Here is a 19,387-nt window from a genome sequence, read left to right as displayed (position 1 = left end):
GGCACAGCAGTTTAGCGCCACCTGCAGCCCAGGGCATGATCCTGGAGTCCTGGGATCGAGTCCCACGTCAGGCTCTCTGCATGGAGCCTGCTTCTCCCTCTGCCTGTGTCTCTGCCTCTCTCTCTCTCTCTCTCTCTCTCTCTCTCTCTGCATCTCTATGAATAAATAAAATATTTTTTAAAATTAAAAAAAATAAAAATATGTAAAGTACTATAAGATATATTATAAAGTATTTTCATTTTTGTCTTTTTAAAAATAAAAATTAAAGATAAACATGCACTTGGATATACATTTAAGTTTTTGCAAAGACAACCAAAATTACTGGGGCTTCTGTGTGGCTCAGTCAATTAAGCATTTGACGCTTGATATCAGTTCAGGTTTTAATCTCAGGGTCATGAGTCAAGTCCCATGGTGGGCTCCACACTCAGCTGGTTAACTGCGAGGAGCCTAAACTTTGAGAGTTTTCTGCATTAGTATATAAAAAGAATCTTTTCTTCCAGTTCAACAGTAGTCAATTACATGGAAAAATTTTATTTATTTAACCAGTCCAGTACTGATAGATCATTAGGATCTTTTATATCCTTTGCCATGAGTAACCTTTTATGTTCATCATTTTAAACATTTACAAGTATCTTAATGAAATAAATTCCCAGACATGAGATTACCAAGTCAAAGGGCATGTGTATTTAAAATTTTGAATGATACTGCCAACTGCCTTCTTCAATTTATATCCACTAGCAATGAGCAACTTTTACTCTATATTCTTTATTTTTTTAAAGTTCTATTTTTTTTAATATATATATTTTTGTTGGAGTTCAATTTGCCAACATATAGCATAACACCCAGTGCTCATCCCACCAAGTGCCCCCCTCAGTGCCTGTCACCCCGTCACCCCAACCCCCCGTCCACCTCCCTTTCCACTATCCCTTGCTCACTTCCCAGAGTTAGGTGTCTCTCATGTTCTATTTTTTCATTTGAGAGACACAGACAGAGAAAGAGAGCACGAGCAGGAGGAAGGGCAGAGGGAGAGGGATAAACAGACTCCTTGCTGAAGAGAGGCTGACACACAACTTGATTCCAGGACCCTGAGATCATGACCTGAGCTTAATCGACTGACTCACCCAGGTGCTGCTTACCTATATCCTTAACTGATGAGATGAAAAGTTGTATCTCAATAATAATCTAACTTTGTAATAATCTAACTTCTCTTATGATGAATGAAAATAAGCATCTTTCCATTTGTTCAAGAGCAACCTGTATTTATTTTTCTATATATTAACATGATAAGAAAAACTAATGAAAAAAATCTGAATATTTGGTTTTATTGTTTTGCACTAAATGTCATACTTAAGGATTTATATGTGAAAGTAGAATTTCAACACTCTGTTAAAAGGAAAATCTGTACAAGTGTGTTAGCACACACTCATCAGATACAGCAGTATATTAAATTCGGCAAAGAATCTGTTTTCTGAATTACTCCTAAGTATTCTACAAAAGAATCACAAAAATAAAAGTAAAAAGATCATTAATTTAAAAAATACTGCATTTGATAGGAATAAACAGCTTTTCAAATATAATTTGAATCACATTTTCTCTACTTACTGTATATATAGAACATTTTCTCCTGCTTCTGTTTCTAAAAATAAAATAAAAATTAAAACTTGTTCAAGGACACACTGATAAAGCATTAGAAAAATTGCATAAGAACATTAACAACAATTAAAAAAAAATACTAACTATCCACCTTACTTTTTCTGCCCCCCATCTCTCAAGCTATACTTTTTAAGCAATAAGATAAACAGTTTTATCAATTACCTGGTTAGACAGCCACACCAAAATTTTAGAGGAAACAGATTAAGCAGGGATTGCAATAACATATTTACCTGCAATTTCTGACTTTCTTACTATTTTCATATGAGACTCTGTTTGGAATACTCTAGAAAAGAAAATACAAATTACTGAAAATCTGGAATTTTAAAAAAAATATTTTATTTATTTAATCGGGGGAGGGGTAGTGCGGAGGCAGGGGAGACCCCATGCAGCTCGAGGCCAGGCTCAATCTCAGGACCTGGAGATCATGATCGACCTGAGTTAAAACCAAGAGTTGGATGCTTAACCTACTGAGTTATCCAGGTGCCCCTGAAAGACTGCAATTTTTATTTTATTTTATTTTTTTAAAGATTTTACTTATTTATTCATGAGAAACACACAGAGAGAGAGAGAGAGGCAGAGACACCGGCAGAGGGAGAAGCAGGCTCCATGCAGGGAGCCCGATGTGGGACTCGATCCCGGGTCTCCAGGATCAGGCCCTGGGCTGAAGGCGGTGCTAAACCGCTGAGCCACCCGGGCTGCCCTTTTTTTTTTTTTTTTTTTTTAAGATTTAAGACTGCAATTTTTAATTAGAACCCTATGGTGTTAATTTAGTCTGTTTTGAGATACATAAAGAGAACCAATTTCAGATTCCTATTTGCTACGTCATCATGTACTATTAATATTTCAAGTGCCAAAATTTATTCACATCAAAATCTGTTGCTTTTTTAAAGAACTCTGACAAAAATCATTATCCTCTCAATAACCTATTTACTTTATTCAACAAAACATTTATTAAGCACTCACTATATACTTGATGCTAAATACCAGAGTCTGATACATTATCTTTGACCTCAAGGAGTTTTCTCTGTAAGCAAGAGCTGGAGCAGTGATTATGAACATTACTTCACTGACTTTTGTTATTAACAGTTCAGATAAGGTGGCATGGACTACAGAGGAAAGGATCTCTTTTCATTGGTATGATTAAGCTTCTGGAGAAGCAGCATTTGATATCAGACTTAATCTGGCTAGTTCATTTTCATTCTAATATTAAGTATCATTCATTACTGGGAAGCTATTCTTAATAAGAAAGAAAATTTAGTTTCAAATACAAAAAAAAGCAATGAACATTTTACATACATATTGTGTAACAAGCATTCTATTCTTTATATACATATATTTTTAATTATTATAACAATCATCATGTTATCTTACAGATGTAGATTTTATTTATTTATTCATGAGAGACACAGAGAGGCAGAGAAAAAGGCAGAGGGAGAGGCAGGCTCCATGCAAGGAGCCTGATGTGGGACTAGGTCCGGAACTCTGGGATCACGCTCTGAGCTGAAGGCAGACGCTCAACTGCTGAGCCCCCAGGTGTCCCTACAGATGTAGATACTGAAGGTTATAAAGTTTTTTTTTTTTTAGATTTTATTCATTTATTCATGGGAGACAGAAAAAGAGAGAGAGAGAGGCAAAGACACAGGCAGAGGGAGAAGCAGGCTCCATGCAAGAAGCCCAACGTGGGACTCAATCCCGGAACTCCAGGATCACGCCCTGGGCCGAAGGCAGGTGCGCTAAACCGCTGAGCCACCCAGGGATCCCCCATGAAGTTCATAAAGGTTCAGTAATTCCCAAGGTCATATACCTAATAAGTGGCAGAGCCAAAATGCAAACTCAAATCTGTCTGACTTCAAAACCTGAGCTTATAACTACAAAGCTATACTTGACACAACTTTTCTTCAAATGATTTGCAATAGAAGACTTTTTTATTCAGTATGAGCAGGATCAGTATAGTTGTTCAATTAATTTAAAAAATCTTTAAAATAAGGAATCATGGGGCACCTGAGTGGGTCAGTGGTTGAGCATCTGCCTTTGGCTCAGGTTGTGATCCTGGGGTTCTGGGATTGACAGAACCGGCTCCCCACATCCGGCTCCCCACAAGGAGCCTGCTTCTCCCTCTGCCTATATCTCTACCTCTCTCGTGTTTCTCATGAATAAATAAAATCCTTCAAATAAAATAAGGAATCACGAGTGATCCACACACAACTTAAATATTTAAAAAAATTAAAACACATAAGTGGGTTTTAATTTACAAATCTTTGAATGTCAATCTGATATCTTTACTTTTGAGTGGATCTACTAGTACAACTTTAGTGTATTTAATATCCCAGAGCCATTTTAAGAAAGTTAGTAAAGTAAGTAGATTATATCCAAGGAAAGGAGAGAGTGGACTAGGTTTAAAAGCATTTGGGAAGGGTTATCAGAAGCAGTAGAAAAAGCAGTAGACTAAAAATCAGGAGACCTATAATTGTGGTTCTGTCACTACCTACATAATCTTCTCACTAAAATAGAAAGAGTTTGGGGTATTTTTACTTAATTACTTATTTAGTAGGCTCCAGCTCAGCATGGAGCTCAAGGCAGGGTTTGAACTCACAAGACTGAGATCAAGACCTAAGCTGAGATCAATCAAGAGTCAAACACTTAACCGACTGAGCCACCCCAGTGTCCCATAATTTATTATTATTTTTTTAAAATAAACTCTACCTCCAACACGGGGCTTGAACTCAGGACTCTGGGATTGAGACTGAGTGACATACTCTACTGACTGAGCCAGCCAGGCGCCCCAGGGTACTTCTAATTTTTAATGTTCCATCAACCAAAACACAAATTTAAGTAGAAAATGCTGAGTTTTCTTATATACCTATTTGTATGATATGGATAAATAGGAAAATAATCCTATCCCAGTTACCCTTATTGTTTCCAAACTTCCCTGTTGACTTCTTGGAACATGTTTATTAGCCAAGTTCTTTATAAAACAAAGAAAATAAACAGGATAAACAACACATCTAAGAAAAAAAAGGAAAACAGGAAGAAGCATTGTAATAACAATCAGACAGGCTCAGAAAATATAATACAGCCTATTCCCACAAATAATTAGGGTAATGAGAGGAAGAGAAAATACCAACAATGTGAAAAACACAAGAAGTCATGATAATATAATGATTAAGAATAGTCTGGGGATCCCTGGGTGGTGCAGCGGTTTGGCGCCTGTCTTTGGCCCAGGGCATGATCCTGGAGACACGGGATCAAATCCCACATCGGGCTCCCGGTGCATGGAGCCTGCTTCTCCCTCTGCCTGTGTCCCTGCCTCTCTCTCTCTCTCTCTCTCTCTGTGACTATCATAAATAAATAAAAATTAAAAAAAAAAAAAAAAAAAGAATAGTCTGATGAGAAATAGTCCAAAGTCTGAGTCCTACCTCTTAAAAAGTATGGGAACTTAAGCAAGTTACTTAAGCTAAGCCTTAGTTTCCTTAATCATAAAATGAGATACAATTGATTCAATGAATAATGAATGCATACCGTTGCATACTTTACATGTAATATTAGCTATTAATAATAAATCAAATTTTGATACAGATAAAACCACTTTCAATGATTTGAGACAAGTGATCTTATATTAAAATGATCATTTCATGGGATCCCTGGGTGGCGCAGCGGTTTAGCGCCTGCCTTTGGCCCAGGGCGCGATCCTGGAGACCCGGGATCGAATCCCACATCAGGCTCCCGGTGCATGGAGCCTGCTTCTCCCTCTGCCTATGTCTCTGCCTCTCTCTCTCTTTCTCTGTGTGACTAACATAAATAAATAAAATAAAATAAAATGATCATTTCAGCATGATTATTGGGGGCATCTGACTGGCTCAGCTGGAAGAGCATGTGACTCTTGATCTCGGGGTCATGAGTTTGAGCCCCACAATGGGTGCAGACATCACTAAAAAATAAACTAAAAAAATATATATGATTATTGAAATGATACAGATTTTCTGGAGAAATAATTCAAAAGAAAGGCACCTTCAAGATCCTCAAGATCATCAAGTTTTTAAAATCTAAGAGGAAGGTGCTTGTGGCTCAGCTGGTTAAATGTTTGCCTTTGGCTCAGGTCATGATCTCCAGGTCTCCATCTCAGAGGGGTGGAATCTGGTGTCAGGCTCCTTGCTTACCGGGGAGTCTGCTTTTCCCTCCCTCTTTGACCTTCCCTCCCCCAGCTCGCACTCTCTTTCTCATTCTAATAAATAAATAAAATCTTTAAAAAAATTTTTTGTTTTTTAAAATCTAAGAGAAAAAGAAAAAGCTCTTAGAAATTGCCTCTAGGAAGGAGAATATTTTTAAAATAAAAAATATATGGGGCAGCCCAGGTGGCTCAGCAGTTTAGCGCCGCCTTTGGTCCAGGGCATGATCCTGGGGACCGGGGATCGAGTCCCATATCGGGCTCCCTGTGTGGAGCCTGCTTCTCCCTCTGCCTGTGTCTCTGCCTCTCTCTCTCTCTCTCTCTCTGTGTCTCTCATGGATAAATAAATAAAATCTTAAAAAAAAGAAATATGACTCTGCCCCTTCCAATTTTATGGAAAATAAGAACTTGGGTTTAAAAATAAAAACAAGGGATCCCTGGGTGGCGCAGCGGTTTAGCGCCTGCCTTTGGCCCAGAGCGTGATCCTGGAGACCCGGGATCAAATCCCACGTCAGGCTCCCGGTGCATGGAGCCTGCTTCTCCCTCTGCCTGTGTCTCTGCCTCTCTCTCTCTCTCTGTGACTATCATAAATAAATAAAAATTTAAAAAAATAATAAAAATAAAATAAAAATAAAATAAAAATTGTTCCATCTTACTTATTAACATCAAAATAAATTCTAAATAAAATATATAAAAAATGAACCTATAAAAAGACCAGAAGAAAATATAGGTGCCTTAAAAACATAGGAAGACCATATAAAAAATTAAAACTTTTAACACCAGAAAATACCCAATAAGCAAAATTAAAACAGGTTAAAGAACTTGCAATACAGATGAAAAAGGGCTTTTATCTATCTCTAACAGTTAATGACTTTAACAAGTTAAAAGAAAAAGACAAGTATTCTTAAAGACAAGTATATAAGCCTTCTTATATTTTATTTTTTTTATTTTTTTAAGATTTTATTTATTCATGAGAGACACAGAGACAGGCAGAGACATAGGCAGAGCAAAAAGCAGACTCCCTGCAGGGAGCCCAATGTGAGACTCAATCCCCAGACCCCAGGCTCATGCCCCAAGCTGAAGGCAGATGCTCAACCACTGAGCCACCCAGGCATCCTGTGAACCTTCTTATAAACCTTAATAGTTGAAACCAGAAACAGACAAGACTGCTTAACTCATGCTTTAACTAAAACCCATGTTTTCTCTTTAAAAAAAAAAATTTTATTTGAAAGCACACAAGCAAATGTGCAAGCAGGGAGACAGGCAGAGGGAGAGGGACAAGCAGGCTCCATCCTCAGCACAGAGCCTGACATGGGGCTTGATCTCACAATACTGAGATCATGACCTGAGCTGAAATCAAGAGTCAGATAGATGTTTAACCTACTGAGCCACTCAGGCACCCCCACTATTTTTTATTGCACTTTCTTGAGGCATTGATGAAGATGTTTTGCAATGAACTCAAAATCACAAGATACCAGACCAGAAAAGCCTTGATAGCAATAGAATGCCTAGAAAACAACACTCCACATGTCTCCTTCCCTGATTATGAGCATGGGCTGAACACATACTGATCCCTACTCATGATCACATGCTGCCTGCCTTCTTGCACATACACCCCTGAATCTCTCCCTATAAAACTCTAGGTGTCCATCTTGTGGGTAGAGAGGTCAGTTGTTAAGGCTTGAGCCTCTCACCTTCCCCAGCTGCCAGGACTCAAAATAAATTTCTCCCTTTCTCTTTTCCAAAACCTTGTCTCTTCAGTAATTGGCTTCTCTTGTGAAGAGTTCATCCAAGTCTACTGGGCAGCAGTGTTGGCAAAACCAGCCAGGAGCTAAACTTTCAACTTGTCCAGTCCCCTCCAGATTCCCTACGATGGAGGAATTGGCTGCCACAATGAGCCAGGGTTCACCCATTTGTTTCTTAAGTTAGCAGTTGTGATAGATCGGTAGACTGATAGATTTGGTAACAGAATGGCCTAGAAACAAAGACTAATTCAAGAATAAGAAGAACCTAAGCGTCCAGATTGTGTTTTCTAAATGTTATTTCCTACTAAAAGGAATTATACTTGCTTGTTGGAAACATGGCTAATTTCAGGTCTGATCAGACAATACATAAGATGAACATGAGTATCTTGGTATACTATAAAGCAAACCGGCTATCAAAAATTATTGGGGTTATATCAAAAGATCAGAAACTAATCTGAAGAGATTCCACTAATCAAAGAGAATAATTCAAGTATTAACAAAAATATTAACTATAACATGCTAAAACACATTAAATATGTTTTTAAGTTCATGATTTAGATATTTGGGTAAACATATTGGAAAAAAAATCCTTATCAGTCTTAGTTTGAAAGAAACTAAGAAACCAACTCATTGTCCTTAAACTAGTAAATAAAGGGATCCCTGCCCCCAAGAATTTAATATACCTTTCCTTTATGAACCATAACTCAGAATGAGATTATTATCAATTAGCAAACTCTAAGGAAATAATGGATCTAGGGTGCCCGGGTGGCTCAGTTGGTAAGTATCTGCCTTTAGCTCAGGTCATGATCACAAGGTCCTGGGATTGACCTGCATCGGGCTCCCTGCTCAGTGGGCAGTCTTCTTCTCCCTCTCCCTTCTCCCCTCCTCCTGTGTGTGCTCTCTCTCTCCCATGCTCTCTCATAAATAAATAAATAAATAAATAAATAAATAAATAAATAAATATCTAAAAAAAAAAGAATGGATCTAGGCAATGATCATCAGAGAGATAACTGGACATCAAGGGCTGTCTGATGAAAGTCCAGGAAGAATTTGACTTAAATTTGATGTTTTCAACAAGACCTGTGTTGGACTCTTGTTTTTGGCTCAGGTCATGATTTCAGGGTTGTAACATAGAATCTCACATCAGGCTCCCCACTCAGTGTGGAATAGTCTTCCCTTTCCTGTCTCCCTCTGCCCCTTTTCCCACTTGCACTCTCTTTAAAATAAATCAATAAATCTTTTAAAAGGCTCAGGTCATGATCTCAGGATCCTGAGATCAAGCCCCCAGATCAGGCAATCTGCTCAGTGGGGAGTCTGCTTCTCGTTGTTCCCCCTCTGCTGCTCCCCCTGTTTGTGCACACTATCTCTCTCAAATAAATAAATAAAATCTTTAAAAAATAGAAAATAAAAAAAAAATCAGTTAATTTAGGGAGAAGTAACAGTTTTGTGATGTTGAATCTTTTTATTCAACTTGTTACAATTTTTTAGTATTCTCCAGTAATGGTTTATCCTTTATAAGTTTTGATTATTAAATGCATAGCAACAAAATATAACACAATAGAAAAAAAGACATTTATTTTCTATCTGGTTATTATTTATATATAGGAAATATAATAATTTTCATATATTACTTTTTTACCCTGCTCTTTATTGTCTGTACAGGTATTTCAATTGATATTTTTATATTTTGCTAATATACAAGCATTTAATCTGCAAAAGGTATCAGATTTACCCCCATCTTTTCAATTTTTAGAACTCCACTTTCCCCATTTTTAATTTTTATTGGAGTTCAATTTGCCAACATATAGCGTAACACCCAGTGCTCATCCCGCCAAGTGCCCCCCTCATTGCCCATCACCCAGTCACCGCAACCCCCTGCCCACCTCCCTTTCCACTACCCCTTGTTCGTTTCCTAGAGTTAGGTGTCTCTCATGTTCTGTCATCCTCACTGATATTTTCACTCATTTTCTCTCCTTTCCCTTTATTCCCTTTCACTAATTTTTATATTCCCCAAATGAGTGAAAGCATATAATGTTTGTCCTTTTCCGATTGACTTATTTCACTTATTTCAGCATAATACCCTCCAGTTCCATCCATGTTGAAGCAAATGGTGGGTATTTGTCGTTAGCTGAGTAAAATTCCATTGTATACATATACCACATCTTCTTTATCCATTCATCTTTCAATGGACACCAAGGCTCCTTCCACAGTTTGGCTATTGTGGACATTGCTGCTATAAACATTGGGGTGCAGGTGTTCCGGTGTTTCACTACATCTATATCTTTGGTAAATCCCCAGCAGTGCAATTGCTGGGTTGTACACTTTCCCTATTTTTATTAGCACCTTCAATACAATATTAAAATAACTGTGGTAAGACATAGCTGTTTTGTTTCTAATTTTAGCAGTGATGCTTTTAATGTTTCTCAAGCATAATACTGAATAACAACCTTTTAAATAATAGTTCCTTAATGCTTATGTCATTAAAACCCAGATTATCCAAGTCAGTTAGTATCAACATACCTGGTTTGACGCACAAAAAATCATTACCTGTTACGTTTTAATTATTCCTCTTTCCAACTTACTTTATGGTATCTGCAAAGCTGACTCGACGAGAGCTTTTCTTATTTCTCAAAGCATTAGATTCCTAAGGGCAGAGAATATATGGTATGATCTTTTTTCAAGTTAGTTAACATACAGTATATTATTAGTTTCAGGGTAGAGTTTAGTGATTCATCAGTGGCATATAACACCCAGAGCTCATTACATCACATGCCCTCCTTAAGGTCTACCCAGTTACCCCATTTCCCCACCATCTCCCCTCCAGCAATACTCAATTTGTTCCCTATAATTAAGAGTATCTGGGCAGCCCGGATGGCTCAGTGGTTTAGTGATGCCTTTGGCCCAGGGTGTGATCCTGGGGACCTCGGGTCAAGTCCCGTGTCAGGCTCCCCGCGTTGGGCCTGCTTCTCCCTCTGCCTGTATCTCCGCTCCTCTCTCTGTGTGTTTCTCATGAATAAATAGATAAAATCTTAAAAAAAAAAAAAAAAAAGGGTATCTATGGTTTGCCTCTCTCATTTTTTAAAATTTTTCCTTCCCTTCCCCCATGTTCATCTGTTCTGTTTCTTAAATTCCACATGAGTGAAATCATATAGTATTTGTCTTTCGCAGACTGACTTATTTTGCTTAGCATAATACACTCTAGTTTCATCCGCACTGTTCCAAATGGCAAGATTTCATTCTTTTTGATGGCTAAGTCATATTCCAGTATGTGTACACCTGTGTGTGTGCGTGTGTGTGTGTGTGTGTGTGACATCTTTTTCCATTCAACCATTGGACATCTGGGCTCTTTCCATATTTTGGCAATTGTGGACATTGCTACTATAATCTTTGGGGTGCATGTGCCCCTTCGAATCACTGTTTTTGTATCTTTTGGATAAATACCTCACAGTGCAATTGCTGAGTTATAGAGTAGTTCTATTTTTAACTTTTTGAGGAACCTCCATACTGTTTTCAAGTAGCTGCAACAGTTTGCATTCACACTGACAGTGTAAAGGGCTCCTCTTTCTCCACATCCTTGCCAACATCTGTTGTTTCTTGAGTTGTTAATTTTAGCCATTCTGACGGGTGTGAGGTGATATCTGATTGGGGTTTTGATTTGTATTTCTCTGTTGATGAGTGATGTTGAGTATTTTTTTCATATGTTTGTTAGCCATCTGGATGTCTTCTTTAGAGAAATGTCTGTTCATGTCTCCTGCCCATTTCTTGACAGGATTTTTTCTTTTTTGGGTATTAAGTTTGATAAGTTCCTTATAGATTTTGTTTATTAGTCCTTTATCTGATGTATCATTTGCAAATATCTTCTCCCATTCCATAGGTTGCTTTTTAGTTTTGTTGATTGTTTCCTTATGTAGTATGATTCTTACTGAAACTACTGTGAATTAGGTATCCAGAATACTACAAACAGAGGTCAAGTCTTATTCTGAGTTAATGAGGTATCATTAATTTTGGTATTTATCTCTCTGAAATACGCTTAACAAACATGAATATGACTTTCCATGTAAAATGGTAATAAGCATACTAACAGAAACAACATATATTTAAGGAAGCTGATTACTGTCCCTTACCTTTTCTCTCTCCTTTTAAATGAATGATTGTTTTGCTATCAAGAAGAAGAAAGACTGGGGACAAAGCAAGTGATATGTGGCCTGTTATAGTAACCTTACCATACTATTTTTAGGATTAAAAAAAAGTTAACTGTGGTAAAATACATATAACAAAACTTACCGTCCTAATAACCACTTTCTAAAATTTAATTTTTGGGGTGCCTGGGTGGTTTAGTTGGTTAAGTGTCAAACTCTTAGTTTTGGCTTAGGTCATGACCTCAGGGTCATAGACTGAGCCCTGTATTAGTTTCTGCAGAGCTCAGCGGGAATTCTGCTTGAGATTCTCTCCTCCTTCTGTCCCTCCCTGCCTTTGAAATAAATAAATCTTTAAAATATTTTTAATTTTATTTTTTAAAGATTTATTTATTATTTATTTATTTATTCATTCATTCATTCATTGGAGACACAGAGAGAGGGGCAGATATACAGGCAGAGTGAGAAGCAGGCTCCCAGTAGGAGCCTGATGTGGGACTCAATCCCATGGATCATACCCAGGATCATGCCCTGAGCCAAAGGCAGAGGCTCAGCCTCTGAGTCACCCAGGCATCCCTTAATTTTTATTTTAAAAGTGGTCAGAACTCTTAACCTAAGATCTATTTTCTGAACAAATTTTTAACTGTATAATACAATATTGTTAACTATAGGCATGATGTTGTGTAGCAGATTTCTAGAACTTACCCTGTATCACTTAAATTTCAGAACTGTTAGCAACTTCCCATTTTGCCCTTCTCTATGACCCTGGCAACCCATGTTCTGCTCTCGGCTTCTATGAGTTTGACTATTTTAGATACTTTATATAAGTGGAATCATTCAGTATTTGTCTTTCTGTGACTAGCTAATTTCACTTAGCATAATACATCCTAACCATTTTTTTAAAGGTTTTATTTATTTATTCATGAGAAACACACAGAGAGAGAGGCAGAGACACAGGCAGAGGGAGAAGCAGGCTCCCTGCAGGGAGCCTGATGTGGGACTTGATCCCAGGACCCCGGGATCACGCCCTGGGCCAAAGGCAGGCGCTAAACCACTGAGCCACCCAGGGATCCCCATCTTAACCATTTTTAAGTGTACAGTTCAGTAGTGTTAAGTTTATAAGCGCTGTGGTGAAACCTATTTCCAGAACTCTTTTCATCCTGCGAAACTGTAACTCCATATATATTACACAAATCCTCTTTCCCTACCCAATATCCTAGCACCACCATTTTATTTTCTGTCTCTATGAATTTGATTAGTGGAATTATAAAGAATTTGTCTTGTCTTTTAGTTATATTTTTATTTACTTTCTTTTTGAGACAGAGAGAGTGCAAGTGCACACACAAGGGGAAAAGGAGAGAAATAATCTCAAGCTGATTCCATGCTTAGCATGGAGCCTGATGTAGGGCTCGATCTCACAACTCTGAGATTATGACCTGAGCCAAAACCAAGAATCAGGCCCTTAACCGACTAAGCCACCCAGGTGCCCTGTATTTGTCTTTCTGTGACTTCTTTAATTCACCTAGCATAATGTCCTCAAGGTTTATCTTTATTGTAGTGTGTGTCAGAAAATTTTTTTTTTTTTTTTTTTTTTACTTATTCATGAAAAACACAGATAGAGACAGAGGGAGGAGCAGGCTCCATCCCAATGTGGGACTCAATCCTGGGATTACACCCTGAGCCAAAGGCAGAAGCTCAACCACTGAGCCACTTAGGCATCCAAGAACTTCCTTCTTTTTAAAAGCCAAATAATATTCCATTGATACCACATTTTGTTTATCCATTCATCTGTCAATGGACACTAGTTTGCTTCTACCTTTTGGCTACTGTGAATAATGCTGCTTGACAGGGGTATATGTCTCTTCAGGACCCTGCTTTCAATTCCTTTGGGTATACACTCAGAAGTGGAATTGCTGGAGCATACAGTAACCCTATTTTAATTTTTTGAGAAACCACCATACTGTTTTCCACAGTGGCTACAACATTTTACATTTCTACCAATAGTGTACAAGCATTCTAATTATTCTACATCTTAGCCAGCACTTATTATTTCTGTGGCTTTTTTTACAGTAGCCCTTTTAATGGATATGCAGTGATATCTCAGTGTGGTTTTGATTAGCATTTCCCTAATGATTAGTAATGCTGGGCATCTTTTCATTATAATATGCTATTTTTATTTTTCCTCATCTTCTTTAACAAGAGCAAACATTTTGACTCACATAGATACCAAACACAAAAAGCAAAAGACAGAGAAACAAAATCCATAGAGACTTTTACTATGTTAATTCTTAATTAATACCTAAGCAAGTCTTACTATAAGGAATAATCATGAATGTTCATCCTCTCTGTTAACATCCTAGCCACTACAAGTGGTCTCGAGCTTAATATGACAATAATATTAACACAGTAAATGCTGAAACTAACAGAAACTAATGTCTTATTAAAAACAAAAAAAAAGGCAAGATAAAAAGAAAAAATGAAATTTGTGTGCTATATTGGAAAAAGCACTGAGCTTTAGATTACAGCTCAAATGTGAAGTCTGCTACTAACTAGCTGTGTGGGCCTAGATAAAAATTTAACCTCTTTGGACCTCATATTTCTCATCTATAAAACTAAAGAATTGGATTTAAGATTACTGGTGAGGTCCTGTTGGTTTTAAAGCTTTATGAATCTAAAAAATAAATAAATAAATAAATAAATAAATAAATAAATAAATAAATAAATCTTTATGGATCTATGAATCTGTTACTTATTCAGCATTCATTAAAATTTTAAAACACACACACACACACACACACACACACACCAGGTCCTGTGCTGAGTGATGGAAAAGTAGTGGTAAAGGAAACAAATATAGTCCCTAATCTATTGGGGATTAATGTCGACACAGACATTAAAACAAAAAACCTACAGAAATATAAAATTCAAGCTGTGGTGAGTGTTATGAAGGAAAACTATGTTAAAAAACAAAACAGGGGGACACCTGTGTGGGCTCAGTGGTTGCGTGTCTGCCTTTGGCTCAGGTCGTGGTCCTGGGGCCCCAGGATCAAATCCCACATCAGGCTCTCCGTGGGAAGCCTGCTTCTCCCTCTGCCTATGTCTCTGCCTCTCTCTGTGTCTCTCTCCATGAATAAATAAACAAAATCTTAAAAAAAAAAAAAACCCAACCACTAATCTAACCTAAGAATCAGGGAAGATTTCTTTGAGGAAGTATATCTGAAACCTGAAAGATTAGTTAAAAATTAGTCAGCTGGGTAGAGAGAAAGCAGTCTAGGCAAAATGTGTGCAGAGCCCCTAAAGCAAGAAAAAGCTTGAAGTATTTGAGAAATAAAAAGATTAGACAGACCAAAATAGAGTCAGCACTCAGAATTATATAGTCTCCAAAAATATATGCATTTCATCAATCAATAAAATGTACTGAAAGTCAACTATACCAGGCACAATGAATTGAAAAAACACATGATAAAGTTCCTACCCTCAAGGAATTCTCAATTAAAAATGGTAACTAGCAAACAATTATAAAGGAAGGAAGGTATTGAAGGATGATTTTCTAAGAGAAGTGATATCAATGTTGAGTCTTAAAGGACAAATAGGAATTACCAAATAAAGAAGGCTACAGACTTACAATAAATAAACCAAGTATGATAAAATATTAATTGTAGAATCTAAGTGATGACTATATAAGCATTCCTGCTACTTTTCAGAATGTTGTGAAAAAAATTTTTTTTTAAGATTTTTATTTATTTATTCATGAGAGAGAGAGAGAGAGGCAGAGACACAGACAGAGGGAAAAGCAGGCTCCATGCAGGGAGCCCGATTCGGAACTCGATCCCGGGACTCCAGGATCACACCCTGGGCCAAAAGCAGGCGCTAAACCACTGAGCCAACCAGGGATCCCCCTGAAAAAAACTTTTTAATAGAATTTTGGGAGAACAAAGAATGAAGGATTAATTATCTAAACAGAGAAGATATTACAAGTAAATTCTTTCAGGCTTGATAGTTTGTGTCATGTTTGCAGAATAGTAACCAATGGTGAGATATATGTGTGAGAGTGGCAAAAAAGGCTGGAAAAGTAAACTGGAATTAAAACTCAAGAGTGCAAAAAAAAAAAAAAAAAAAAAAATCAAGAGTGCCAGCTTACTCATGAGTTTCGATTTTAACCTGATAGCCATAAGATGTTTACTTGTACAGATTCAACTAGAAATAATTTATGATGTTCTCTCTTCATACAGCTAATGAAGTTCTTGACTTAAAATTATCACTGAATATAGTCATCTATAAAGCATTTGTACTAGAGACTTACCTGAACTGCTTCATTCCCACCTCTGAGGTCCTGAAGAGGACTCCTTGGGGGTTTCAAAATCTAGATGAATTAGGATTATTCAAGAAAATTGGGGATTAATATTAATAACCAGCTAAAATTACATCACAGGAGAAAAGGTAGAGATGTTAAAATTTCTGTGAAAACCTCTAAAACTCCTCAAATTTATACTGTTCAGTACTATACTTTGTGGTCAGTTTAAATATCTGGCACCTATTCCCTTCTCCCTGCCCACCTTCCACAACTATTTTGCCTATTCTCATCCCATGTGGTCTGCGTAAAGCTCTACCTCAACCCTAGGGTACAACATGTAGAGCTGGTCTAGGACAATATGCAAATGATATTCTCTCATCAATATTAGGAAGGAGGACTTGATTCATAACAAGATAGTAGAGCTAATATGATTCAATCCTGAGTCTTTTGTTTTTGTTTTATTTTGAGGAAATAGACCCTTTTTCATTTAGGACTTGAAACTGCAAGTTAAAAGAACTGGAGGTACTGTAGTACTCATGGGGAGAGAGCCCGTCTGAAAATGGAGATTACCCAGAGGAAGCAGTCAGAGTGGAAAAGTGAGAGAAAATCCTAGTATTGGTGATATTATTGGACGCCCTGGTCAGTTACATTGTGCAAAAGTCATCCCTATCTCTGGATTTTTCAGTTTCAAAACCCAATAGATTTTGTGCTTAAATCAGTTTGAGTTGAATTTTTTGTCTCACTACACTAAATATATACTTAAACTTTATTGAAGTATAAATTACATAACATACAATTCTCAAAATTGCCATGAAATTCATAAAGTACAAGTTTTAGTATATTTATAGAATTGTGTAACCAAGTACATATCTGAGTCTTTATCCAGACAGCAATAGGAGCCAGTGGGAATGGGATGGTGATGTTAGAGTTAAAATTACTGTGGCATATAGTCATCATTCAATAAAAAGTAATTATTAATTTAAGTGTTTCTTACGGAGGAATGTCGTCTTCTAACAGGTCTCTCCATATTGTCACTGAAAAAGGAAAAAAAATTTACAGACATATTGGTAAAAGACTGAATTTTCAAGACATCACCACAGCATCCTCTACATGCTTTTAAGTTGGCCATCACTTTCACTTAACACATGGCATCACCCTCACTTAGCAAAATTTATAAGACATTAAATTCAGGATTTAGAAGACTAGTGTTTTAAAATACATATTGTATACTATAAGAAGATCTCTTGAAAAACAATCATTGTAACATAATGTATCATATTTATAGAGGTACAATTATAAGATAAATGGGTCATAAACCAAGAAACTAGCTCTGGTTTTACTACTCTGTGATTTTTAAATCTGGTTTTAAAAATTCAAATGCTGGGATGCCTGGGTGGCTCAGCAGTTGAGCATCCACCTTTGGTTCAGGGCAGAGGTTCTAGGATCGAGTCACATCGGACTCCCTGCAAGGAGCCTGCTTCTCCCTCTGCCTATGTCTCTGCCTTCTCCCTATGTCTCTCATGAATAAATAAATAAAATCTTAAAAAAAAAATTCAAATGCCTATGGAGGCCAAACAGATCATCTAGTAGATGTAAGAAAAATAGGCGGTGTTGAGATGATAACAGAGAATTCCTGCTTGGTCGAACTGTCACAATCATTCAGATCAGGTTAGCTGTTGCCATAAGAATACGAGCCCAATGTTGCTACACTCAATTTTTCTTTCTCTTTCTTCTTCAAGATTTTATTTATTTATTTTAGAGAAAAATAAAGAGAGTGCAACAGAGGAAGGATCAGAGGGAAAGAGAGGATCTCAAGCAGACTCTGCACTGAGTGCAGAGTCCCACACGGGGCTGGATCTCATGACCCAGAAATCATGACCTGAGCTGAAATCTAGTGCAGGATGCTTGAGGGCGCCTAGCTAGCTCAGTCGGTTAAGCATCTGCCTTTGGCTCAGGTCCTGATATCAGGGTGCTGGGATTGAGCCCCGTATTGGGCTCCCTGCTCAGCAGGGAGTCTGCTTCTCCCTTCCCCTCTGCCATTTCCCGTTTGTACTCTCTCTGTGTGTCAAACAAATAAATCTTAAAAAAAAAAAAAAAAAAAAAAAAGGAAATATAAGCATGGAAACTTAAAGAGTCCTCAAAGAATTACAGTGCCTCGATTTTGTTTAAACAGATTCTCTTTTAAACTATAGCATAAGGGAGTCAGTGTTTTACTTTTGGACTATAATAATTTTAGGTAACACTAATATAAAAATACTAGATTTGGATGTTCAACTGACTGAGCCACCCAGGTGGCTCTACACTCAATTTTTCAAGAGAAAGTTTTAACAATTAATTCAAAAATTTAAAAACACTGTTTAAGGGGAAATAAAAGTCTGTAGGCTATAAACAGGCCACCAATTTGCGATGCCAATTTTAGATCAATCATTTCATTTCCTTGGGCCTCAATTTTCCTATCCTTAAACTGAAGGGATGAGAGGTGGTCTCTAAAGTCCCTCTTAGTTTTGACTCTAGATATATAAACACAAAGATATGGCAAAGAAAGCTATGACTTTGTAACATTTATTTCTTTTCCCTGGAACAGAATGGAAAAAGATTTCAGAAGTTATCAATAGGTCTTACTAGTAGGAAAAGTATCTTTTATCTTTCTCTGATAAAGAGTTTAACATTTTTAGCTATACTTCATGAACTTACTTCTCTTCATTAGTCTCTGAAGACATCCCATCCATTTTTGAAGAAAACCTTTTTCTGTAACAAATACACAACATTAGAACAGGTGAAAAAGAAAGAAAAGAAATTAAAAACTATGAAGAGATTAATAGCAAAGTTGTAACTTCAGGATTACTTTCTGGGGGAAGACCAGAAAAAGGGAAGAAAAAGTTATACCATGGAGCTATAAAACATGAAATGAGAAATTCTGAATTAAAAGTACTCCATTATAATTAATATTTCTGGAAAAGTCTCATATTCGATATAAAATCAGTGACTAACTCTGGGATGATTTGGGCATTAATGGTTCAAATAAAAATTCGATCTAATTTATAGGAACTTATGGATTATATAATTCAGTCCCAAAGTGAAATCAATTAGGTATCAAAAAATAGTGGATGTAAAAAAAAAAAAAAAAACAGTGGATGTGCATAACATACATGTTTGTTATGAAAATTCAACTATTAGTACTCAGCAAAAAAAACCTTCCGACCTAAGAATAACATTTTAAAATTTTTTTTTTTTTAATTTTTTTTTTATTTATTTATGATAGTCACAGAGGGAGAAAGAGAGAGAGGCAGAGACATAGGCAGAGGGAGAAGCAGGCTCCATGCACCGGAAGCCCGATGTGGGATTCGATCCCAGGTCTCCAGGATCGCGCCCTGGGCCAAAGGCAGGCGCCAAA

General features: G+C 37.0%; 1 protein-coding gene across 2 annotated transcripts in view; it reads right to left on the bottom strand.

Moving 5' to 3' along the window:
* KNL1 (kinetochore scaffold 1) overlaps window positions 1–19,387 on the bottom strand; it is a 71,189-nt gene that overhangs the window by 39,025 nt on the left and 12,777 nt on the right. For both annotated transcript variants that reach the window (XM_049104377.1, XM_025473173.3), the window contains exons 2-7: window positions 18,688–18,741; window positions 16,988–17,027; window positions 16,003–16,062; window positions 10,146–10,207; window positions 1,884–1,936; window positions 1,603–1,636 (exon numbers count right to left, since the gene is read on the bottom strand). In XM_049104377.1, the coding sequence (XP_048960334.1) occupies window positions 1,603–1,636; window positions 1,884–1,936; window positions 10,146–10,207; window positions 16,003–16,062; window positions 16,988–17,027; window positions 18,688–18,722 (284 nt within the window). In that variant the 5' untranslated portion in view covers window positions 18,723–18,741. The remainder of the gene's footprint in view (window positions 1–1,602; window positions 1,637–1,883; window positions 1,937–10,145; window positions 10,208–16,002; window positions 16,063–16,987; window positions 17,028–18,687; window positions 18,742–19,387) is intronic.

This window comes from Canis lupus, chromosome 30 (genome assembly GCF_003254725.2).
Source record: "Canis lupus dingo isolate Sandy chromosome 30, ASM325472v2, whole genome shotgun sequence".
In the NCBI taxonomy this organism is placed as follows: Eukaryota; Metazoa; Chordata; class Mammalia; order Carnivora; family Canidae; genus Canis; species Canis lupus.
Note: the sequence above shows the minus strand (reverse complement) of the source record. Positions and strands in the feature narration are given on the sequence as shown.